Raw genomic sequence first — 26,775 nt, 5'->3', positions numbered from 1 at the left:
TCCGACCACCGCTACACTGGAGTCCCACAGGTCAGGTGCAATCGTGCAGCCCAGCACGGTGCACGGTTACAGGTAGGCTCCGGGCACGGGGGCGCAGGCCCATCCATTTAGATTTGACCACAAGCTTCATTGATAGGCAGTTTCAGTCTTTGATTGATTTGCTTTAATATCACCCCATAGTACAGGGGTGGCCATCTGCAGTCCTCAAAAGCCACAAACAGACCAGATTTTCAGGATATCCACAATGATTATGCATAAAATAAATTTGCATTCAATGGTGGCAATACATGCAAATCAATCTCCTGCATATTCATTGTGAATATCCTGAAAACCTGGCCTGTTTGTGGTGCTTGAGGACCAGAATTAGCCATCTCTGCCATAGAATATTTCTTTACTACAGATTATCAAAATAAGAATAATACTTTGGATTTATATACTATCCATATTTCAAACAGAATCACAGCAAACATCCTAATGCTTCAGAAACATATGGAGCTTAATTTGGGATCATAGCCAAGAAGTACATGAGATTGATTTGCATGTATTGCCACCACCGTATGCATACAGTGGGCTACGAACCAGGAGACCAGGGTTCGAGTCCTGCTGTCGCTCCTTGTGACCTTGGGCAAGTCACTTTACCCTCCATTGCCTCAGGTACAAACTTAGGGGGTCATTTTCAAAGGCTTATCGCATGTGATAAGCCTAGCATTCTGGGGGCGGAGTCAGGGAGACGAGGGGGCAGACTTGGCGATGTCTTCACTGGCGGCGATAAGGTTAGTAACCTTATTGTCGCCAGTAACGCGCCGAATAGCACCACCTTTCACGGTGGAGCTATTCAGTGTGAAAGCCGGCAGCGAAGACACTGCGGTGGTGCAAAGGCTGCCGGCTTTCGCAGCCCGCCCCCCCTTCACCCCCCGCCCCTCTATTTTGCTGGATTCATCATTCTGCGATAGAATGGTGAATCCAGGCCATAGATTGTAAGCCCTCTGGGGATAGGGAAATACCTACAGTACCTGAATGTAATCCACTTTGAAGTGCTGAAAAAAGTGCAAAAAGCAGATTATAAATAAATAAATATGAAAGCTTTTAAAAGAGAGGAGGGAAAGGAACAATGCTGTTACTATTATTATTGCTCCTTGACTGTAAGAGAAAGTGAGATAAAAAGAAATTAAATAATGCCGTGATCACCCAAAGTAAGTGTTTGCAGGGATTTATGCTTGCATCACAAGAGTTATTGGGCAACCACAGCTGTTCCACCAACCCTATACCATTTTCTTGTGAGACCTGGTCTTCTTGCATTTTTAGGTTGCTAGTCCAATCAGAATCAGTTTCAACCACATTCCTTGTTTATGGCACCAGGTCAAAAAGTGTGAGCTGGGAGCCATTGGGTACGCTACTATCTGTGAAATTTGAATGAAATTGGATGAGTGGGTTAAAAGTTATTAATGTAGTAGAAAACTATGTTAGAATAATATTATGGCTCTAAGAGAAAGAAAATCATTCAGGAAACAATTAATGTCTCTTGTTTGTACATGTGAATTATGTATATCTTCAGTTATATACAGATATATAATATAAACCTGTACAGTAATTGATTTTCATGAATGATTTTCTGTTTATATATATTATTATGGCAACAATAATAAAGGAAGTCAAATAGTTGACTGGCAGTTTCCCACTGGGTGAGCATGACATGTTTAACACAGTTTCAACTTTCTAGTGTTAGTAAATTTTAGTTGGCCTTGTGCTGCCAGATAGGACCAATCAAGGTAACAGAATTTCAAATACTGATCTTTGGAGAACTGTATAGAGCTAAAGTTAAGAAGAAATAATAAAAAAAATGTATTTATCTGTTATATATACTGACAGCCCACCGTAGAACCAGAGATTATTTACATATGAATAAACACAATAACATTTCTAGTTAAAATGTAATACAATATCCAGGGCTTTTTTTTCAGGGGTTACTTGCTGGTACTAAGTACTGACACCTTTTCATCCACCTGCTGATTTGCTCTGTGGTTTCTAAAAAAAAAAAATATATATATATATATACCGGTATATATATGCATCTTGTGTGTGAGTACCAGCACCTTTATTTTCCAGAAAGCTAGCACTGATAATACAGATATTTTTGTGAGCACTACAGTAATCATTTGGAAGAGAAAACTATTTGGGAAATTAAAAAATTAAAATTTACCTGGGAACTGATCATGCGTTGGGATGAGCGTGCAATATTTGCAGGCAAACCAAAGAAAGCAGGTGCATCATCTTCTGGAAGGCTTTCAATAACACTACGGTAGTCCTAGACCAAACAGTGAAAAAGTATAAACAGAAACTTTACTATTCAGCCAATATTTAAAAATCAACCAACAGGATGGTGTCTAATATTTCCAAATGATTATTGTCCAAGTAAAAACTAATTAATAAGGAGAAATTACTACTCACCTGATAATTTTCTTTTCTTTAATAAGGACAGGTGGATCCAAAACCAGTGGGTTATACACCTCTACCAGTAGATGGAGACGGAGTAAAGCTGACATCATGGTTTATATACCCCTGCACTCACATCAGTCTGCCAGTATTCTCTGCAAATGCCAACTGTGGACAAACTAACAAAACTTGATTATTAACAGATAACCATTCTAGTACTCAGCCAACAGGAAAACACTGAGCTCAGACAAAGAGTGTTATAACACTAGTCTAGGGACTGGAGTAACACTTATCAGTAACCCCTGGAATACATGGCCACACAGAAGGACAATAGCACAACTGTCTGGCAGCCAAGGGCAAGAAGGTGGATCCATCTGTCCTTATTAAAGAAAAGGAAATTATCAGGTAAGTAGTAATTTCTCCTTTTTTAGCACACGGACAGGTGGATTCAAAACCAGAAGGATGTACCAAAGCTACTCCCGAACAGGGCGGGAGGCTGCTTGTGGTCCGATCACCACCGCATGCACAAAGGTTGTGACCTCCCGAGCCTGCACATCCAGGTGATAATACCTGGAAAAGATGTGTAAAGAGGACCACGAAATAGCTTGGCAAATGTCGACAGAAGGCAACAATCTAACTTCCGCCCATGACACTGCCTGAGCCCTGGTGGAATGAGCTCTAACATGACTAGGCATCAGCTGCTCAGCATCCACATATACGGCTGTGGCTTTCTATTTAATCCAGTGAGCTATCATAGCCCATGACGCCAGATTGCCCTGTTTACTCCCCCTGTGGAGAACAAACAGGCAATCTGTCTTCTTGAGATGGATCGCCTGTTTGTGCGCCCAGCTGTGTGTCCAGTTGTTCGTCCAGATTGTGCGCCTACCTGGGCGCTCAGTTGTACATGCACACACACACATGCACTTATGTATGCATGCTAGCTGAAGTGTCCTGGTGGGAGCTCAGTTTGTGCGCTTATCAAGGTACTGTGTTGAGTGTCTAATTTTTGGATGACTAAATTTTAGGTGCCTAGTTTTGCAGTGTGAACACAGCTGGGCGCACTCTTATCAGACGCCTGTTAAAGCATATTGGCAGACTGATGGTGCCCACAGCAAAGAAGCCTAAGCACCTTGTCCTTTGCGCTGCTTGTCATATTTCGGCGTTCCTTCTAACTTGTGTCAGCACTGTTTGGAGGCTCAGGGATAATTGCCTCCGAAAGATTTATTAAGCCTGGCTATTCACAGTCTGATACAGGAATGGAAAAAGAGCTGCCGGAGGTGTCACCTGATTTTGGGGCTCCCCTAACTGGTTCATCAACAGGGGAAGGTAGTTCAGTGGGCGCAGGTTTGATTTCCCCTGGTTTTGGCATGGGTAGAATTTTCTTGGGTAGAAGTTTTCAAGGACTGCAGTCCTTTCTTCAGGTGCAGTCCTCAGCCCTGGCCAATTTTAACAGGTCAGGATCATAGGCTGTAGAATTCCACATGCCAAGTGCTGTGGGTAAGCATTGAAGTACTCCTTGATCTGTTGTGGGTCTCCCCATAAGGGACCCAGATGGCATGGATGATGAACCTGATCCTTACTCCCTAGAGGATGGGGAAATTCCTCTGGGATTGGAGCCGTATAAAACTATGTTGCGTTTCTTTTACACAGATGAGTTACCGGCTCTGATTTCCCAGACATTGAAGATGGTGGGAGGACCAGGGGCTGAATCCAGGCCTGCACCAAATAAAGATCCTATTTTGATTTCTTTGCGTAAAGCCTTTTGTTTCTTCCTTAGTATGGAGGCCATTCAAGAATTGATTGATCTTGAATGGGAAGCCCTGGAAACTAATTTTAAAGGGGGACAAGCCTTGGAAGGACTGTATACCCTGGATGCATCTGCAAGAGAGCAATTGTGCTTTCTGAAAGTGGATGTGCTTATGTGTGACAATACCAAGTGGACGACTATCCCCGTAGAAGGGAGAGTGGCCTTGAAGGATGCACAGAATAGGAGAATTGAGGCTATCCTTAAGCAGGCGTTTGAAGCAATGGCAATGAATTTGCAGATAGCTTCTTGCTGTTCCCTAGTCACTCGCTCTTGTTTATTTCTCTCTCAGGAGGTCACTGAAATTGGTATGAATTCCAGGGCAGTGATGGAACCAGCAACCACCTTTTTGTCAGATGTGGGCTGTGATTTGGTCTGCAATTTGGCCATAGGGGTAGCTTCAGTAACAACGGCCAGGTGTCAGCTATAGCTGAGAAATTAGTTGGCTGATATACCTCAAAGTCTAACCTTATGAAGTTGCCCTTTAAAGGCTTGCTTTTGTTTGGGAGTAAGCTGGAGAAAATGGCCAATAAGTGGGGTGAGTCCCAGGTTCCTCTGTTATCAGAGGATAAGAAACAGACACAATGCTCCTTCAGCATGAGACATCGTACTAGGGAATTCAAATGCTTTCAGCCCTATAGAGGAGCAGCCTTTCAGAGGACTTGACCTTTGGGTAGGTGTCAATCCTTTCATCCCTAGCAGCCCAGACAGGGCGCAGGCACAGGTAGTGGAGCACCCCAAGCCTCCCAATGATGGTGTACTGAGACATATGGGGTTGCCTCTCTCTTTTATATCGGAGGTGGGTTGAGATCATGTCAGACTAGTGGGTTCTGGAGGTAATAAGAGATAGCAATGCGCAGGAGTTTTGCAGTGCTCCTCAGGATGTTTTTCATGGTGTCTTCCTGCAACTCTCACCAGAAGAGACAGGCAGTGGAGTGTACATTGTCTAGACTCCTCAGCCTGCAGGCTGTGGTTCCAGTGCCCACATCTCAAGAAAATACTTGCCAATATTCCATTTATTTCATTTGCCCATGAAGGAGGGCTCTTTTTGCTACATTCTAGATCTCAAAGGAGTCAACCATTATTTGCGAATGACTTGTTTTCGCATGGAAACCTTGCACTCAGTGATAATGGCAGTACAGTCAGGGGAGTTTCTGATGTCTCCAGACTTGTCTAAGCGTACTTTCATATTCCCATCCAGCTAGAGCATGAACAATTTCTGCGTTTCACGGTTTTGGAGTGTCTTTATCATTCGAGTGCTGCCTTGTGGTTTGGCCACCACACCCAGAGCTTTTTCCAAGGTTATGGTGGTGGTTGCAGCAGTGTTGAGAAAGGATGGCATTCTGGTTCATCCGTACTTAGATGATTGGCTGATTCAGGTCAAGAGTTTGGAAGAGAGCCTTTGAGTCTCCCGCAAGGTGATCTCCTTGTTGCAGGAGCTAGGTTGGGTGGTGAACCTGGCCAAGAGCAATCTTCAGACATCACAGTCACTGGAGTATCTTAGTGTTCAGTTCAACAAGAAGCAGGGCATGGTGTTTCTACTGGAGGGCCGTATTCAGAAGCTGATGGCGCAGGTGCGTCTTTTGATGAATGCAATACGTCTGATAGCGTGATCTTATTTACAGATACTTGAATTAATGCCGACGACCCTGGGGAGTTGGTGCCATGGGAGAGGGCGCATATGCATCCTCTTCAGCGCACTCAGCTGTCTCATTGGAGCCCAAAATCTCAGGATTATTCGATTCCGCTCCACTTACTGATGGAGATCTGCATACTCCTGCAGTGGTGGTTGCAAGATGATTATCTCAGAAAGGGGGTTTCCCTAAGATCACCAGAATGGCTGGTACTCACGACAGATGCAAGCCTTCAAGTTTGGGGAGCTCACTGTCAGGAGCTGACAGCACAAGGGCACCAGAGTATAGAAAAGTCTTTATGGAGCATCAATCAGCTGGAAGCCCATGCCATTTGGGTAGCATGCTTGCGATTCGGTAATTGATTGCAGGGATACGTGGTCCACATAATGTTGGACAATGCAACAACAGTGGCTTACATCAATCAGCAGGCAGGAATGAGCAAGTGTCGCAGGAAATAACCCAAGTTATGGAATGGGTGGAAGTGTATCTTCAGGAGATCTCAGCCTCACACATTGCAGGAAAAGACAATGTAAGAGCGATCTTTCTCAGCAGACAGAGTCTGGATCCAGGAGAATGGGAATTGTCAAACGAGGCATTCCAGCTCATAGTGTATCGTTGAGGCCTTCCGTTTCTGGACTTACTGGTGACTTCACACAAAGCAAAGGTTTCTCGTGTCTTCAGTCGGAGGAGAGATCAAAAGGCCTTGGGCAATGATGCTCTCATGCAGGTGTGGCCGAAGGGCAAACTACTATATGCCTTTCCCCCTGTGGCCCATGTTGGACAGAATGATTTGAGGGATTGAGAGTTACAAGGGAATGGTGCTTCTGGTGGCACCAGATTGGCCCAGAGTATCGTAGTAATCAGATTTTCAAAGGCACCTGGTAGACTCTTCCCTCTGGTTTACGGCTCACTGGGATCTGCTACGGCAGGGGCCTGTTCTTCACAAAGATTCAACAACTAGCCCAAAACACCTCGGAATTCTGAGGACAAATAAATAATATATATATCACCGAAAACCCTCAGTAGTATATTTTTTGAATTTTCTAACAGGTGATTTGTAGGACCTTCATGACCGCAACTTGTCAATCCTAACAAGCTGCATAGACCTTTGGTCCAACTTTATTTTAATGTAAATGTAGTGCTCACTCGGAGTCAAATATTTTTTCTCAATTTTCAAAAGGTTTTCTTTAAAAAGTCATATCAGGTCCAACGGGGTAGGGAGATTCTCATAGACAATTCTTTATCCCAATACAGGAGTTAAACAATACACAGTACTTAGCTTTATGTCACAAAGATCCAACTTGATTTTATCTTATGGTATGGCCCTTGAGAGGGCTTGGTTGCTGAAGCTTGGATATTCTGCTGTGGTGATTACCACCTTGCTGTGAGCGAGAAAGTTCTCCACGTTTTTAGCCTAAGTGCAGGTTTGGTGAGTGTTTGAGGCTTGTTGTGAACATCTAGGGGTTCTTCCTCATTCGGTTAAGATCCTGCTTATTTTGGAATTTTTGCAGTATGCATTGAGTAAAGGGTTGGCCCTTAATTCATTAAAGGTATGGGTAATGGCTCTTACCTGTTTCCGAGGTACCTTTGTGGAGTCTTAATCTAGTTTTGAAATTTCTGGTGGACCGTACTTTTAGACCGATGTGTAGCCTTTCCTTGAGGTTACTGACTTTGAAAATGGTGTTTCTTGTGGCAATTTGTTCGGCATGTAGAGTATGTGAACTGCAGGCCTTGTCTTACTGGAAGCCATTTCTATGGGTGACTCCGGGGGTGATACAGTTGTGTACTGTTCCTTCTTTTTTGACAAAAGTGGTCTCGGATTTTCACTTGAATCAGTCAAGTTCTCTGCTATCTCTGTACAGGGAAAGAGTTGCTGAGGTATATCGCCTGTTACGGCCCTTGGATGTTAAGAGGCATATCTTGAGGTATTTGGAGGTTTCTGAAGAGGCAGCCTTATGCGCAGGAAAAACATGTGGAAAGGCCGTTGCGGCCTACCACATGGCGAACAAGACAAGCCTGGGAGCAGGTCCTAGCCAAAAGGCTGCTCAATCCCCCAAGCTGCCTACGTTCCCTAAGCTCCCTTGGAGCGAGCTAGGAGACCGGGGAGAAGAGGAATCCCTACTGAACTCACCTTCTTCTCTTTTTTTTTTTTTTTTATTACTTTTTACCTGAGCTCAACCTGTCCTGGCTGAGTAAGAGGTTGGTCTTCGGCTGTGGCAGGAGAGGGCAAGGATCTTCACCGCCGCACTTCGCTTCCTGTACCTGCTTGCCTTTCAGCTTTTTTTTTTTTTTTACAGCTAAGTCCACGCCGGCTGAGAATACAGCTGCCGAACCAAGGCACTCATCTGAGGGAGGGATCCAAAGATATTACCTCAGAGATTCTTATCTGAGGGAGGGACCAAAAGGTATCACCACAGGAGAGCAGAGCAAATAAATCTCCTTCTTCTCTTTTCCTTTGAACATTTTTTTTAAGCAATCCCCAGTAGGGAGATGTACATCCACCATCTGCTGGAGATGGAGAATACTAGTGGGTTGATGATAGTGCTGGGCTATATATACTGTGATGTCAGCTTTGCTCCGTCTCAATCTGCTGGTAGAGGTGCATAACCCACTGGTTTTGGATCCACCTGTCTGTATGCTAAGAAAAGTATATTATTAATATTTTTTTATTTATTATTTTATATCTTGTTTGTTTTTTATTGATTTGGATTTTTTTCTGATTTTATAGATTTTTATATTATGATTTTTTTTTCAATATTGTTTTATTAGGAACAGTCCAAACAACCATAACAACAATCAATAGCAAGACATATAAAATAGGACGAGTTCCATAATTTTCTTTGTACATATCTTCCCAACCTTTCCCACCCCCCGACCTCCCCAACCTTCCCACCCCCACCAACTACAGTAGTCCAAAGATTGTCCTCCTGGTGTGTGAGATAAGATAAGTTTAAGCTTGCCGCTTTCAGTCTTTGGTCAGATATACATGCCTGCCAAAAGCTGATTGGTGACAATGATCAGGTGGTCAGAGGGTGCCCAACGGTGCTAATCCCCACACTGTTTGAGGGAGAGTGTTATAGAAGGTGAGCCAAATGTCACTAAATAGCTTCTTCTTTTTCACAGAGAAATGCTTACATAGGGAGCCATATTCTAATTGATACATTTCCAACAAGACCGTCCTCCCCATCTCAATTGTGGGGGGAGATGTTTCAAGCCAGCGCATCATGATACACTTTTTCACCACTAAACAAGCTTTAGAAAAAAAAAGCACATTATCATGATTCAAACTTGTGTCTCCTGTATCATTATGTAGCAAGCAAAAGGAGGCAGACCATTGAATGTCAACCATAAATAGGCTCGACAGCCAAAGTCGTACCTCCTCCCAGAACTCTTTAATACATGGACATTCCCACAGACAATGAATTAAGGTAGTGCCCTGACCAGTGCATTTCAAACAATTGTCCATGGGTGCAATCTACATGAGGTGTGCCCTAACCGGAGAAATAATGGTTCGGTGAAAAATAAGTTGTTGTAATTCCCGGTAAATAACATTATTAGATAATGTTGAGATAGTTAAGTAGCAGGAAATCAGCATGCGTTCCATAAGAATCTCTTTGCAGTCCCTAGACCATTTGAGCCCCACTTTGAAAAATATTGTTTGTGGAATGACAGTCATATAAAATGTATATAAGTACGACAAAGTACCCTTATTAGCTTCCAATACTGTGAATAAGGCTCGACTAGTGGGATTATCAATAGGTCTAGTAACCGTTTTAAGCAACCCAGTACATCTGTCCCTTATGTGCCCATATATCAGAAATTGGGAGGCAGTCAATCCCAAGAGTTCCCGGCATTGATCAAATGTATAGACTTTATTTGTCTGCCCATCCATCACATCCTTCAATTTCCAATTAGACGAGACTTTTAAAGCATGCTGCCTGGGTAAAACTACTGAGGGAGTCTGAGGGGTTCCCCTCAAGGGGTAATACATCGATATGTGGATCGGAAGTTGCAGACATTGTCTAGTAATTGCCCACACTTTCCGCATAGAACGTATTAAGGTGTATTGCATGTGGTGCGGTAGTAGTTCCTGCGTGGGGAGGTGAAGTATAAGACAAGGATCAAAAGGAGCACATATATTAGCTATTAAGTCTCCATCTGTATATGACGAAGATTGATTACATCAGTCCCCCAGGAATCTTAAATTGGCCGCCCAGGAATAAACTCTAAAGTCTGGTAAACCATAACTACCCAAGGATTTGGGGCACATAGAGTGGCTAGCGAAAGCCTTGCCCGCTTCCCCCGCCACAAAAACTCCGTAAGAATCTTTCGCATTCCAATCTTATCCTTTGATTTCCAAAAATAGGGCACCATTAGAAAAAAATAAAGCAATTTGGAGCTATCACCATTTTAACTACCGCTATGCGGCCTTGTAAAGAAAGTGGAAGAGACCGCCACCCTTGAAGCTGCCGCCTAATCTTTTCTACCAACGGGGGTATATTCAGTCCATACCATTGAGCAGGCCGTCGGTGAATTTTGATCCCCAAATACTTAAGGGAATCTTTTGCCCAACGTACTGGAAAGTCCGGCCAATGTCCCTCCAAATTCCCTAGAAGGTCTAAGGCTTCTGTTTTATCCAGATTAAGTTTAAAACCAGATATCCTCTGATACTGACAAAAGACCTGGATAGCCGCCGGAAGCGACGACCTAGCCTCCGTAAGTAAGAACATAAGAACATAAGAAAATGCCATACTGGGTCAGACCAAGGGTCCATCAAGCCCAGCATCCTGTTTCCAACAGTGGCCAATCCAGGCCACAAGAACCTGGCAAGTACCCAAAAACTAAGTAGCAGCAAAATATCATCGGCAAACAGCAGGGTCAAGAATTTCTGGGATCCCACCGAGATACCCCTCACTGCAGGTGTCTCCCAAAGCTTGCGTACCAGAGGCTCCACAGTAAGAATAAATAATAAGGGTGACAGGGGGCACCCTTGTCTCGTGCCTCGCGCTAATTGAAACTCCCCAGACAACAGGCCGTTAACCATGATGCGAGCCGTGGGGTTAGAATACAGTAAAGTGATATATTCATATATCTTCCCCACGAATCCCATCCTGCCCAAAACCGTCTTTAGAAAAGGCCACGCCACCCTATCGAACGCCTTTTCGGCATCGCAGGAGACCAGTAGCAGTTGGGGTAGGTTTTTTATATAACACTCCTCAATGACCGTCAAAACTTTATGTATATTAACAGTGGATCTACGACCGTGGACGAAGCCTTCCTGACTCGGACCCACCAATGTAGGCATAATGGTTTTCAACCTGTTAGCCAGAATTTTTGCGTACAGTTTAATATCCAGGTTTAGAAGTGAAATCGGCCGGTAGGAGGAAGGCAAAGTAGGGTCTCTACCTAGTTTAGGTAGTACCACTATTGTGGCCACCCTCATAGTCGAAGGCATGCTCCCATCCCCCGCAATGCATGTAAAAAGAGATTCTAAAGCTGGCGCAATCTCAGGGCCAAGAGGCATAAAAAACAGCAGTTAGACCATCTGGCCCTGGAGCTTTATTGTCCGAGAGGGTGTGAATCACCTCCTGCACTTCTGCCTCTGTTATACCCTGATTAAGAGAAGCAAGTTGAGACTGAGAGAGCTGGGGCAGGGATAAATTATACAAAAAGTTCTCGATGTCTCCTTCCTGAACTTGCTCCTCTGAATAAAGCTGATGATAATATTCTACAAAAACTTGAGCTATGTCCTTGGAACTTGTTTTTAACTGGCCACTGAGAGATCTAATATTGGGAATAAATTTAGAGGATTCCTGTGCCTTTAAAAGATTTGCGAGGAGTTTCCCTGCTTTGTTCCCATGATGAAAAAATGTGAACTGATGGAACCTTATAGAGCGAGTAGCTCTCTCATGCAATAGGGTATTCAAAGCGGTTTGCATCGCCCTGAACTGGGAGACGGCCCCAGCATTACTACCAAAATTAGAGGCATTTCTTAAAGTGGCCATGGATTTTTCAAGAGCCAGAATATCAGCATCCAACTTTTTCTTCTTGTGCTTCACATAACTGATAATATCCCCTCTTAACACAGCTTTGGCCGTCTCCCAGTACAACACCGGTTGTGATTGATGTGAGGAATTGAAAGATTGGTACTCCTGCCACTTAGAGCGGAGATACCCAGGAAAATCAGGATCACGTAACAAATGGCCTGGTAAGCGCCACTGGGCAGGGGGTTGTTCCTCTCCACAAGTCATGTCCCCCGTGACCGTGCAATGATCAGAAATTACTAAGTTTTGAATAGAGGACTTATGAAACTGAGAAAAAAGGGATTCAGATATCAATAAGTAATCTATTCTTGTGTAAGTTGGGTGGGCTTTAGCCATGTGGGTGAACTCTATCTCCCCCGGGTGCAGAGTTCTCCAGAGGTCTAATAGTTTCAAGTGTTTGCAGAGATAAAGAGGGCCTTTATTCTGGCTACTTTGCTGATGCAGACGAGGGGGTTGCCGATCCAGAGTTGGATCTATCACAAAATTTAAATCCCCTCCCAAAATAATTGGAGCATCCCCAAGTAATATCAAGTCTGCAACCAATTTTACAAAGAAAGCATGGTCATAACTGTTTGGGGCATAGACTGACGCTAATATGACTTGACAACCCATCAGGCTCCCTGAAACTGCTATAAATCGGCCTGCTGGATCCGCTATTGTTTTACTAGCCTGGAATGGTACAGTGTTATGTAATAGGATAGCAACACCCCTACTTTTAGATGTGCCCTCAGCCTGGAATACCTGGGATAACCCTTGCCTCTTTAGTTTCAAGGCTTCCCGTTCTACCAAGTGGGTTTCCTGCAAGAAAATAATTTTGGCTTGGAGTCTCTTTAATCTGGCCAACACCTTTTCGCGCTTCACCGGGGTACCTAAGCCCGCGACATTCCATGTCGCACAAGTAAACAAAGGCATCATGTATTTTTAACAATGAAATGTAACATCACTCTCCTTAACAAGTAGCATCCCATCCAATAAAGCAGGTCCCCTGACACCCCATAGGCAACAATAAATATAGAAAAGGACCTCAAATGTCTCACCACATACGAACTCTGATCTAGATTCAAGATCCATAGACTCATTCTAACACACACACACCAAACCCTTTGTCCCACATTCCCCCCCCCCCTTCCCCGCCCCCTCCCAGAACAAGGAAGCAAGGGACCCCCAAACAAACCCTTGAAAACTCGCCCCTCTAATGAGGGCATGGATCACTGCAGTAGAAGATGCGCTCATCCCCCACCAACCTCTCTGTACTGTATAGGCAACATCTCAAAACAATAAGAAACACACAAGAGAGAAAGCAAATGTTGCTTACCTGATGTAACAGGTGTTCTCACAGGACAGCAGGATGTTAGTCCTCACAAATGGGTGACATCGAGGATGGAGCCCTGTACGGAAAACTTTTCTGTCAAAGTTTCAACAAGCTTTGACTGACACTGGCACACTGGGTGCACTGAGCATGCCCAGCCTGCAATTATCCCTGTGAGCCACAGGTGTCTCCCTCAGTCTCGTCTTATAGCTAAAAAGCGCAAGCGAAACTAAAATAAAAGTATACAGACCCAACTCCGCGGGGTGGCGGGCGGGTTTCGTGAGGACTAACATCCTGCTGTCCTGTGAGAACACCTGTTACATCAGGTAAGCAACATTTGCTTTCTCACAGGACAAGCAGGATGGTAGTCCTCACAAATGGGTGAGTACCGAGCTGAGGATGCCCGGGAATGCACCAGATACACCGCAGATGCGCAAAGGCGTAACGACTGAGGTGGAAATGGGAACGGAGGGCATCCGCAACACCATAATGGGTTCGTGGAAGGATGTTGGGCAGTGAATTGAAAAAAGTAAGAGTAGGCGGACTGGCCAAACATGGAGCATGCCGGCTAGTCAAATGTAAGCAATAATAGGCTGCGAAGGTATGGAGAGGACTCCAGGCTGCAACCTGATAAAAAAGTACAAGCAGCAGTAACCAAAGGGAAGCTGTTAAGGCTAAGACGGACACAACAGTATGTGGATACCCACAGTGTTGTAGTGAAATGTCTGCTTGTTGGTAGGAAAGGAAATATAGACCACTTAATCAGAAGGATTAGGTCTGTGTGGCCACTGGAAGTAGCAGCTTGACCCTTGCATGAAGGAAAGAGTCAAGTGGAATTCACATGGAATGCAGTGCAATGTAGATAGAATGTAAGCGCAGCATTACTGTCCAGGAATGTGGAAAACCCAGTCTCTCCCTAGGGCGAGAGAGAGAGGTTAGGAAAAATTAATAGAGTATTTCCTGAGGAAAGGAGATACAACATCTACCTGAAAAGGATAGAAAGTTGAATGCGTAGAACTACTCAGTGGCAGAGGAACGGAGTCAGGAGAGTATGGAAAGAGTGCATAACTCACGGACCCTGCTGGCAGGAATGACATTAAGAGGGAAAGAAGTTCCCTTGCCAAACTGTGGAAGAGAGGAATGGAAAGGCTCAAACGTAGAATGTATGAGACTTATAAGGAGAATATATATGTTCATTCCGTGATTAGAGAAATAGAGGCGGCTTGATCAGTGGATAATCCATGGTAAGCCGACTCAGAGAGGATTACCGAAAACGGGAACCCAACTCCCAAAACGATACACCTCCTAAGAGAAAGGTGTATCTATGTGGAGGATGTCTGGAGAACAGAATCCGAGGGAGTAAGAAAAAATGGTGGAAAAGTAAAAGGGGTAATACCTCTTTTTTTTTTTCTTTTTTTTTTTTCTTAGCGTCAGGAGGTAAAGCCTGCCATATTAAACGGCAAGATTTATGTTTAGAAGGTTTTGTGACGCTACCAGAACCTAAGAACATCAGTAAGTCTATGATTTGGGACTGACTGGTGAGGGAATAAAAGGTTACTGATATGATGGATTGAGAAGTATGGGAAGCATACTGATCTCAGTCAGGGAGTGGGAAAAAGAATACTGAACCCCATCCCAGTTCAACATTAGAAGAATGCTGGCTACGAGAGGCAGCAGAAGAGATATATTGAAGAGGCCTTTGATGGAAGAAAAGGCATCTAAGGGAACGCATAGGAAACATGTGTAGGGAGCAGAACCTGTGCATCGTATGGAATGATGCAGACGCCGAGGAAAGTTTAGTTAAACTCAGCGTTAAAAGATTTGCCCTGTACACATGTAATTGAGACCATTCGAGAGGATAGAACCTACGTGGAGAAGGTCAGATAGAGCGTTCATTAAATCTCTTAGATATGTGGCCCAAGGACGCATGAAGTGAACAAGGGCCAAGGGTAGAGCTGCGCAGCTGTCTAGCAGAGCAGCTAAGAGGTTGTGCGTGCTTATGAGTTGGAAAGCACATTGTCCCTATGCTGTCTGTCTGTATGCACAAAGAATTGTTGCAAAAGCAGTATTGGAAGGCATAAGGGCATAACTCATGGGTGCAACGTCCAGGAAGTTTATGAGAAACTATGCTGGAGTGCAATAGATGCATAATGGGTTGACAGCTTTCAGGAGAAACTTTATAACCCTAAGGAATTGCGAGCATGAGTCGAAGGAGACTAGGTCCTAGTTCGAACTGGGATAAGAATCAGGGACGAAAGCAATGAAACCACTTAGGTCCATTGAGTATAGAATGTCACTGAATATAACCCATAGCAGTTTTGAATTATGAGAAAAATGCATAGTGGGAAGAAACCCCATAGCCCAACCATGAAAAGTTGAAAGGTTGAGGTTATGGAAAATATGCGCAGGGACATATAACAATGTATCAGAATGTCTGTGCGCATGCTGGACAAGAGGGTCTTAAGACTGTGGTGTCCAGAAGTGTTACAGAAGGGATTTATGGCAGTGACAGTAATCCCAGTTAGTAAATGTATAGTGAGTCCTGAAAAAAGTGAGAGCTCCTTGCATGTACTGAAAGTGGTTAGCAGTAGTCTATGCAAGGAAAGTGAATGATGTTACACTCCGCAGAGAAAACAGCATTCACCAACAGTGATGCAAGAGACAGTTCACTTACCGAAGCTGGTGCCGGCGGCAGAGCTTGGGGTTGTAATGTTGACTCACCATAAAGCACATAGAAACATTAAAATAATGTACTTACTGCAGTATGGAGTGATGGTAACCAAAGATACCATTGTACCTGTGACGTCTAAAGAAAGTTGGATTTTCTTAGGTCCAGGATGTGCGGAGAGTAACTATTTTCTGTTAAAAGAAAGAATAGTGCAATTAAAACTCCCCAACCCCCCTCCCTTCTCCCCTCTGCACTTCGTAGCGCCTGGGGGAGTGTACCGGGACTTTGGTACAAGGTGGGGTGGCCGCTCTGATATCTGACCAGATGGGAGACCAGGAGGTGTCCCAATGGAGGATATCATGTAGGCTCCTGCAGGTGTGTGAGCGGTAAGTGGTACCCGCATTTCTGTATGCTGTACAAGGAGACACTGAGACCTGTGGCCAGGCCTCAAGGTGGACTTGTACATGGGGCAATGGTTGCTGAATCTCATGTTTAGCAGATCAGCCAATGCAGCTGGACCTTGGTTGGGAGGGAACCAAGAGTCAGAGCATTGGTCGGCACAGGGACTTGTTACTGACAAGAGAAGAAGCCCTGCTGCAATCCCAAGAAGATAGAGGGGTTCTCCTGATATTGTGGCTAACATAGCTAACATAGTGATATGTGACACTAATACAGTTCTAAAAGGCACATGACCCAGAACTTTTCGAACCACGGTCCGAATGGGAGAACACAACTCTATGGGAATGCCGCCGAAGCGGGTACTTACCATCCGACGTGGATCGCCGCAAGACGAGCCGGTGAAGATTGTTGACCCCGACGGTCTCCGGAGTCCTCGAGGGTAAGGCCGGGGACGTAAACGTCCATCTCGCTCTGAAACCCGGTATGGTGGCACAGGTACAGAGGAGACAGGCCAGGCGTGAGTGGCGTTTAGACTGCTAAGTGTAACAGATGGCCATAGTCCCACACCACTTGACGGTGGGGCACGCCAGGAACAGAGGAGCCCTAACGGAACTCATGTTCCCTTCCCTCGTCACAGCGGCTCGATGTGTCGTGACGCCAATGCAGAAGCTGTCGGACCTGGATCCGGAAGTTCTGGATCACCAAGGACTGCCAAAACTGTAGGAACAGTGCTGATGGCAGTGGTGATGTCGCTCTGCCCGAGCGTTGTCCAGCCTGGAGAAGGATGGCACCGATGTGCTGGATGGCGTCAGCGGCGGACGATCACGATGTCGGCGATGATGGGTGCCACGGTGCTCGGCCCGGTCTTTCCCCAGCGCCGAGATGGAAGCCCTCGTCGTCCTGGAAGGCGATCGATGACGAACTGTCAGCACGCCTGCTCTGCTCCTGACACAATGGAGTGTCTTAAGCTAATACGGGGCTTAAAAAAGAACCCAAAGCGTGGAGCAATGTGAGGAGGCGAGGGTATTATGTGGCGGTGCTATGTCGGTATTGACGATATTGAAGGCAACCTAAGGGGCTTCGAGGATATCATCAAAATGGGTATGAAAAATCGTCGATGACTGGCCAGGAGAATGATGACAGTGATGGGCACTGACAGCAGTGGCATAGGTATCTTTGAAACGATGTGGAATCGAATAATCGAAAAACATTGCCGTTATTGAAAAAGATACCGGCATCGACTGAGTCGAAGTCGAATCAATAGGGCGTCAAGGACACCGAAGGAAAACGGAGGTGTCGAGGGCATCAATGCATGGAGGCGGGCATTTATGCCGTTTGTGGCATGGCCACGGGCATCAACTATAGGGCCACAGACGTTGACGGTATCGATTTGGACAGACTCAGATTTCCAAGTGTACATGGCATCGATGCCCCAGACACGTGTGTCGGTGGCATCGATATGGACACGTATGGAATCGATGGCATGGATCTCCCAGTCGATGAATTCCATCCCGGCATCAACGCCAGTCCTGGAATCGGCATGGGCATCGATGCCAGCCATAAGGCTGGCATTGGCATCAACGCCCATCCACGGAATCGAGCCGGCATGGATACCCACCGATGGGACCCACCTGGGCATCGAATTTCACTGATGGGAGCAGCCTGGCATCGACTGCCCTCGATGGATGCATTCTTACATAGATGCCCATGGATGAAACACCTGGGCATCGGTGTCCATCGATGCAAAAGGACCCGGCACCGATGCCATCGACGGACGGCCATCCGGCACCAATGCCATCGATGGACAAGCCATCCGGCACTGATGTCCATCGATGGGGACCATCCGGCACCGATGTCCACCGATGGGGACCATCCGGCATCGATGCCCACCGACGAATCGATGTGGCACCGATGCCCACCGATGGAAAAGGGCTGGACACCGGTGGGGAGGATGGGGCATCGATGGCATCCCCAAAAGGGGGGGTGGCATCGATGAAGTGACCCTGGGATCGTTAAAAAGTGTCTCGGGCAGCGGTGGCGGCGACCCGAGCATGCATGGCAGTGACTAACAGCGTGTGCGTCAATGGCATGCATCCGGGTAGGGACGGCACCGAGGAAGCCCAAGGAAAAAAACAGTGCGTAGGAGGAAAAAGCCTGGTAGCACTGAAAAGCAAAAAACATGGATAAAGGCATCAGGGCACCGTGGGGGGAGGGGCGCTGATGACATATAAAAGCCCAGGGCGGTTTAGGAGGGTCCCGGTGTAGCGATAGGGTATCGACTGCGTGAGGGTACCAGGGAACGAAGGACTTGAAGCTACAGAAGTCCTAAAGTTAAGGAAAAAAATCCCTACCCCACTAGCATAAGCAAGCAGAGTGTCACAGAGATACTCGCAAGCTGTTTAAAGCTAACTGAAAAATGGGGGAAGGGAAGGCTTCAGTCAGTTAACAGCCTTAAGATAGTGACAGGAACCGACCGAAAAATAAGAATTAGTACTCACCGAGCGTCATAAAAACGTACGCGGAGGGAGACCTGTGCAGGGAAAAGTGTTTTTTGAAGTGAAAAGTTAAGTGTTTCCATGAGGTAATTAGTTAAAAAATCCTCACAGAGCTCCAACCGCTATGCTGACTGCAGAGCGGAAAAAAGAAGACTGAGGGAGACACCTGTGGCTCACAGGGATAATTGCAGGCTGGGCATGCTCAGTGCACCCAGTGTGCCAGTGTCAGTCAAAGCTTGTTGAAACTTTGACAGAAAAGTTTTCCGTACAGGGCTCCATCCTCGATGTCACCCATTTGTGAGGACTACCATCCTGCTTGTCCTGTGAGAAAGAAAAAAACAAAAAGCAAACCAGGCTAAGCAAACAGTCCCCAGAAATTAGTTGGTTACCCAGCCCACAATTACTCGACCAGTCTCAAAGATAATCTCATCTCCATGAATGATAACTTTATGGTCAAGTTTCCGATGCAGATTTCTCTTGTGGGAGGCCAGCTAGAAAATCTTTAGCTCTGGAAGGCTGCTCAAAAATACGCGTGATGCCTTGGGAGGTAATCCGCAACTTTGCTGGGTACATCAGGGCGAACCGAATACCTCAGGACACCAATTCTGAACAAATTGGCGAGAATTCCTTACGCTGAAGAGATACACGAGAAGAGAAGTCTTGAAAAATTAATATTTTTTTGTTTTCAAATTGGATGCCTTTATTCTGCCGATAGAATTGTAAAACGAGCATCTTGTCACCATAATTCAAAAAATGAGCGATGATGACTCTGGGCCGTTGGGGACCAGACCCCTCCACTTTCTGGCCTATCCTGTGAGCATGCTCGATCAGACCTTTGGCGCCTGCCAGCGCCGGGATGTGAGCCTTCAACCATGTACCTAAAGTTTGCGGTAGGTCTTGTTCCCCCAGCGATTCTGCCAAGCCCACAAATCGCAAATTGTTGCGGCGGCTGCGATTTTCCAAATCGTCTAATTTCTCGTCGCGTGCTTCAGCCGCTTTCTCTAGGACCTCCACTTTCTTTTCCAGCGTGCCCACATCGTCTTCAAGTAGCACAATTCGTCCTTCTGTCTTTTCAATTCTGCTATCCATTTCACCGATCGCCGATCGAACCTCTGCTATCTGTTCCGATATTTGGTGCAATCGATTGTCTAAAGCATTCACGACTGCTTGCGAAATTTTTTTCTCCGAGTCCCCCGAGCTGGCCAGAGGAGAGGAAGGCGTGGCGGCCATTTTGGGCTCCGGTCCCTTTGGTTTCTCTCTTTCTTTCCGAACCAGTCTGGAAGCCATAGACAACGCAAATGTCTTCTTCTTGGCGGGAGGTCTTGTAAGACTCTATTTCCGCTCACAGAACAAGTTATTGAGGTACTCAGTAGGCTAAAAAGTCGCTTTAATTAGGTGTGCGAGGCTGGTGGGGGACGGAGCTCGATATGCACACAGCCTATCGAGCCCACCGCATCATGTGATCTATGATTTATTATTATTTAACTCTGAATGTCTATTGTAAACCAGCTAGAATTTAGATAGGTGGTATATACATTTTTAAATAAGTAAAATAAATATATAAATAATCACTAGACTATATATAAAAAATTGGCAGGCTGCCAAAGGGGAATAGTCACTATAAAAAAACCAAACTACTTTCAATGCTCCCACAATTCAGTGGCAGCACTGAGAGGAGAGGATCATTTTGCTGGTGGCTGAAAAGGACTGGTAAGTATTGCTTTGGGAAATTTTAGCACTTAAAAAGTTTTGGGGAGAGGTAAACTATTGGGGTATTTTCTTTAGTGTGTATGTGTGTTTGTTAAAAAAAGCAAACCAAAAGTTAGGTAAAGGATTAGAATGTGTGTGCTTGTTATAAAAAGTTAGCCAAAAGGTAGCAAAAAGCTTAGAGTTTGTATGTTTGTGATAAATTAGCCAAAAGGTAGGAAAAAGCTAAGAGGGTAACTTTTAAACAGCCACATGAGCATAAGTGTATGCACATATGCTGGCTCGCATGAATGGATGAGGCTATTTTATAACATACATGTGTATATGAATACATGTAAAGTTGGTTGTACACGCATACATATGTGCACAATTTATTTGGTCATGCGCATGTGTGCGCAAATGCCACCTCTACTGTGTAAGTGGGGGGATTTTGCTAGGCAAGCACAGAGACACAAATACCCATTTTCCCACTTCTTTCCCAGTTCAGCCTGGTAAAGGATCAGACTTCCTAACCCATCTAGATAGCGTCCCTTTTACCCTATTAGCCCCGACCCTTCAAACCCTGCTGATTAGCCCTCATTTTATTTTAAAATTTACATGCCATCCTTAGCAGAAGTAAAGTTACATGGTAGGGGACCCTAGCACATACTTGTATGTGTAAATACTTACATGCATACTTCAGGTTAAAGACCTGAAATGCCCATGTCCCACCCATGCCCCGCCCAGATTTCACCCATGCCCCACTCCTTTTTTTGACTTCCCGATTTGTGCACATGCCGGGAGATGTATGCATATTTGAGCACCTCTTAAAATGCATGCGGCATGTTCTGGCCCGAGATATTCTCATATCTCCCGGCTTTGGCATACATAGGGCTTTTAAAAACTGCCTTTTAGAGTTTTTGTGTTTGTTATAAGAGCTAGCCAAAAGGTAGGAGAAAGCTTAGAGTTTTTATGTGTTTGTATTTCTCTCCCTCTTACCTACCCCAACTCATCCTTTGTTTTATAGGCAGAAGACACTTTCACATTAAAAATCAATAGGTCTTTTATCTAAAACATAGGACTGGCCTTATCAAGAGTATAATTATCCCTTTGTAGGTCACTATCAGATTAACAGTTAATATAACAATAAATTTAAAGGATTCTTATTTATACATTTCTACTCCCTTAGCAACCTAAACTTAACTAAGAGCTCAAAAAAATTAAGATGCTGACAACAATCCAACAGCAAGAGGGGGACCTTTCAATCTTCTGCATCGAATGTCACATGTATGGATTTTTACCTTCCGGTGAGAGGTTGTATGTGTGCACCTGGTGCAAATAGCTCCTGGATCTTAGAGAAAGTGTCCGATCTCTAGAGGGTAGAATGGAAGACCTGGAGGAGCTGAGGCAAAGAAGTTTACAGATGAGACATTCAGGGATATAGTAGCTAAGTCCCAATTCCAGTCTGGCTATCCTGGTGTTGCCTTGGAGGAGGAAGGTCTCATGGTCGCAGAGCATCAACCTGTAGTAAGGACCTGCTCTCCAGGTGATGCATTGCCCTCTCGTACCAAGGATGCGTCTCCCAGAAGGGAAGGGTTAGGTTGACCTTCACAGTTGGTGATTTGATTATTAGGAATGTAGATAGCTAGGAGGCTGGTGGGTAAGAGGATCGCCTGGTAACCTGCCTACCTGGTGCGAAGGTTGCGGACCTCACGCATCACCTAGATATGATTTTAGATAGTGCTGCGGAGGAGCCAGCAGATGTGGTACACGTGGGCATCAAAAACACAGGAAAATGTGGGAGGGAGTTTCTGGAAGCCAAACTTAGGCTTTTAGGTTGAAAGCTGAAATCCAGAACCTCCAGGGTAGCATTATCTGAAATTTACCTGTAAGGTTTTTCATTTGTTTTGTCTAATTTAATAGGTTTCTAGACAGTATTGCTCTTCTAATTTATCTTTGGAGTCAGTAAGCAATAGTAAACATGGCATAGCATGTTAATAAGATTTTCCTATTATTTAGCCTGCAGTAATTGCACAGAATGTAAAGCTTTGACATTCACAATCAGTACTAAATCATGCCCAACACAGCCTTGTCCTGACTGATATTTAGTTTGTATTGCATAAAATAACTAACTTGTACTGCCTACCACAAATTATTGTTTTTTATAATTTAAAACACTTGCTAAGACCCTAATTTTGCACATCATTTTAAAAAAGAACACTGAAAACAGTATTGCACAAAAAATGAGCTCACAATGAACTATAACTCTAATTACTTAAAATTCATATGATTATAAATATATTTTCAAGCTTATTAATTGTGGTGTTGAAATGACTTTTCCAAAAGTTAGTTGGCAGAAAAATACAGGCACTGTAAACAAATCCTTTTAATGCAGCTTTTCCTAAAAGCTATAATCAGATCTCAAGCTAAGGAACATAGAAAGGTGCCCTGTGCTGGCCTAACAGGAAAATGTGTCTTTTATTTTATGTTATTTACAAAGGATAAAATTGTGAATGTGTTCATTTTTTATGAAGAAAGCAAATGTTGCTTACCTGTAACAGGTGTTCTCACAGGACAGCAGGATGTTAGTCCTCACATATGGGTGACATCACAGGATGGAGCTCAATAACGGAACACTTTTGTCCAAAGTGCCCAGCATGGCACTAACCCTGCAGCCAGCAGGGGTCCCCCTTCAGTCTTGTTTAAAAGCTACAGGCAGTGCCGAAAAATAAAATAAGAAAAACGTTATGAACCCAACACTATGGGGCGGCGGGCGGGATTTGTGAGGACTAACATCCTGCTGTCCTGTGAGAACACCTGTTACAGGTAAGCAACATTTGCTTTCTCACAGGACAAGCAGGATGGTAGTCCTCACATATGGGTGAGTACCGAGCTGAGGATGTCCGAGAAATGCACAAAATGTACCCAGGTGTGCGAAGCACTAGGACTGGGATAAAATTTGGTCGCGGGCATCCTGAACCATAACGGGCAGGTGGAAGGGTGTTGGTACGTCACGTTGTAAACAGGTTACGAAGGACAGATTGGCCGAAGATGGAATCTTGTCTTCCGGATTTGTCTAAGCAATAGTGGGCTGCAAAGGTGTGGAGAGAACTCCACGTGGCAGTCCTACAAATGTCAGGAAGCGGCACCAATTGTAGCTGTGCTACTGAAGTTGCCATGGCCCTCACAGAGTGTGCTTTAACACGGTCTTGAAATGGAATGCCTGCTTGCTGATAGCAAAAGGATATGCAGTCCGCCAACCAGGAGAGAGTCTGCTTACCCACAGGCTTTCCTAACTTGTTAGGATGGAAAGAGACAAACAATTGAGTGCTTTCCCTGTGGGCAGCTGTATGGTCTAGGTAGAACGCTAGAGCCCGTTTACAGTCAAGGGTGTGCAGAGCCTGTTCTCCTGGATTGGAATAAGGCCTGGGAAAAAAGGTAGGTAGTATGATGAATTGATTTAGATGAAAATCCTAAACTACCTTGGGTAAGAATTTAGGGTGAGTGCGGAGTACTGCCCGGTACTGCAGATGATTAGTGTAAGGTGGATAGGTAACTAAGGCCTGTAATTCACTAACTCTGCGAGCTGAAGTGATTGCCAAAAGGAAAATAACTTTCCATGTGAGATAGCGAAGGACACAGGAGTGAAGAGGATCGAATGGTGGTTTCATGAGCCAACCCAAAACCAGGTTAAGGTCCCAAGAAGGGGCCGGAGGACGCAGAGGAGGCTTGAGGTAAGCAAGCCTTTCAGAAAACGTGTTACAAGGGGTTGTACTGATATAGGAACATTCCTGACACCTTTATGGAAGGCGGCTACCGCACTGACATGCATTCTGATGGAAGAAGTTTTTAGACCTGACTCTGACAAGTGTCAGAGATAGTCCAAAAACTTCGTGATTGGACAAGTAAAGGGGTCAAGGGACTGAGAAGAGCACCATGACGTAAACCTGTTCCATTTGTATGAGTAAGATTTTCTCGTGGAAGGCTTCTGTGAAGCAATCAAGACACGGGAAACTGGTTCAGAAAGGTTAAGTGGTTGAAGGATTAACCTTTCAACATCCATGCCGTCAGGGACAAGGCTTGAAGATTGGGATGGCGGAGGCACCCGTCGTTTTGAGTGATCAGAAGCGGGTCTTTTCCCAAGGGAATGTGCCTGCAAATGGAGAGATCCTGAAGTACTGGAAACCACACTTGGCGTGGCCAGTGAGGTGCTATCAGGATCATGGTTCCCTTGTCCTGACGTAACTTCACGAGAATCTTCGAGAGAAGAGGAAGTGGAGGGAATGCATAAAGTACACCGGTTGCCCAGGAGAGGGAGAATGCATCTCTGGGTTGAGAGTGTTTGCTGCGAATGAGAGAGCAGAAGTTCTCTACTTTGTGGTTTTGAGGAGACGAAAGAGGTCTATTTGAGGATATCCCCATTGTTGGAAGATGGAGTTCGCTACTGAGGGGTTGAGAGACCACTCGTGCGGTTGAAAGATGTGACTCAGCTTGTCTGCCAACACATTGTCCACTCCCGGCAACCAGGTGGCCCTGAGGTACATCGAATGGGAGAGAGCTTCCGCCCATATCTGTGCAGCTTCCTGACACAGAAGGAAGGAGCCTGTGCCTCACTGTTTGTTGATGTACCACACGGCCAACTGGTTGTCCGTCTGGATCAGGATAACTTGATTTGAGCGGTGATCCTGAAATGCCCTGAGAGAATATCTGATTGCTCGAAGCTCCAGGAAATTTATTTTGTGTTTGGCTTCCTCTGGAGACCAAGATCCTTATGTCTGCAGATTGGCCACATGGGCTCCCCAGCCGAGGTTGGAAGCATCGGTGGTGAGAGTTAATTGAGGGTCTGGAGCCTGAAAGGGCAAGCCTTGGAGGAGATTGTTCTGATTTCTCCACCAGGCAAGAGACTGACGAAGTGAGTCGGTTACGTGGACAATGGTCGACAGAGGCTGAATGCTTTGAGTCCATTGTGACCGTAGAGTCCACTGCATGACTCTCATGGCCAAACGGGCCATTGGTGTGACTTGCACTGAGGATGCCATGTGTCCCAGGAGGATGAGAAAGTGGCGTGCAGTCGCGGAGTGCTGTGACTGCAGCTGGTGCGCAAGAGACACAAGAGTGAGAGCTTGCTGTCGAGGTAGAAAAGCCTTTGCCTGCAAGGCGTCCAAGTCTTCCCCAATGAACGACAAGGTTTGAGATGGGACTAAAGAGGATTTGTCGTAATTGACGAGAAATCCTAATGAAATTAGAGTGTGTAAGGTTAGATTGAGGGATGACAGAGCAGCTTGCTGAATGGGAGCCCTGATTAACCAACCGTCTAGATAGGGGTAGATGTGAACACCCTGAGTCCTTAGGAAGGCTGCAAGCACCACAAGGCATTTCGTGAAGACTCGTGATGCAGACGCTAGGCCGAATGGAAGCATTCGGTACTGGTAGTGCTTGGGGCCTACTAGAAACCTCAGGTATTTGCGATAAGATGGAGTTATCGCAATATGAGTGTATGCGTCCTGGAGGTCGAGGGAGCAGAGCCAGTCTCCTCTTTGTAGAAGAGGAAGAAGCGAGCCTAAGGTTACCATCTTGAACTTCTCTCGCTGGAGGTACTTGTTGAGGGCCCGTAGGTCCAGAATAGGATGAACGCCTCCTGATCTTTTGGGGATTAGAAAGTACCAGGAATAGAATCATAGGCCGTGCTGAGAGCAGGGTACTGGTTCTATTGCCTTGGACTGGAGTGATCGGATGTTCACGTCGGTAGAGGTGGGGAGTCTGGTGGCATGGAGAGAAATTCAGATGGTAACCTTGAGCAATTATCGCCAGTTCCCATTGGTCTGAGGTGATTGAGTGCCATATGTTGTTGAAGTGGCACAATCGACCTCCCACCGGTATGTGAGGCAATGGAAGCTGGCTGTTGCTTTCTAGGTAGAAGTCAAAAACCTGAAGCAGGACCTGGTTGAGGAGCTGCATGCGGTTTTTGTTTCCGTGTCTGACAAGACTGGGCTTTTTGAAAAGGTCTCGTGGAACGGGATCTGGCTTTTGGCGGGTAGGACTTCTTCGGGTGGAAGAATGACTTTTTAGAGTCCTTTTGGAAGGGCTGTTTTGAAGAGTAGTCAGAAGGTATCAGAGGGAGCTGTCTAAGAGTCTCATGATGGTCCTTAAGTTCCGCCACCGTCCATTGAATCTGTTCTCCAAACAGATTATCTCCTACACAGGGTAGGTCAGATAACCTGTTTTGTACCTCAGGGCGAAGGTCGGAAGACTTGAGCCAGGCCCATCTCCTTGCCGAAATAGCTGCTGCAGATACTCTAGCAG

At 45.4% G+C, this 26,775-nt stretch overlaps 1 protein-coding gene across 1 annotated transcript in view; it reads right to left on the bottom strand.

Annotated features, from left to right (window-relative positions):
• The window catches only part of DYNC2H1 (dynein cytoplasmic 2 heavy chain 1), a 1,848,033-nt gene that overhangs the window by 287,147 nt on the left and 1,534,111 nt on the right, over positions 1-26,775 (bottom strand). The window contains exon 82 of the mRNA XM_029602426.1: positions 2,201-2,305. Within this exon, the coding sequence (XP_029458286.1) occupies positions 2,201-2,305 (105 nt within the window). The remainder of the gene's footprint in view (positions 1-2,200; positions 2,306-26,775) is intronic.

Source organism: Rhinatrema bivittatum, chromosome 5 (genome assembly GCF_901001135.1).
Source record: "Rhinatrema bivittatum chromosome 5, aRhiBiv1.1, whole genome shotgun sequence".
NCBI lineage: Eukaryota > Metazoa > Chordata > Amphibia > Gymnophiona > Rhinatrematidae > Rhinatrema > Rhinatrema bivittatum.
The sequence above is the reverse complement of the archived record's forward strand: the minus strand, read 5'-3'. Positions and strand labels throughout refer to the sequence as shown.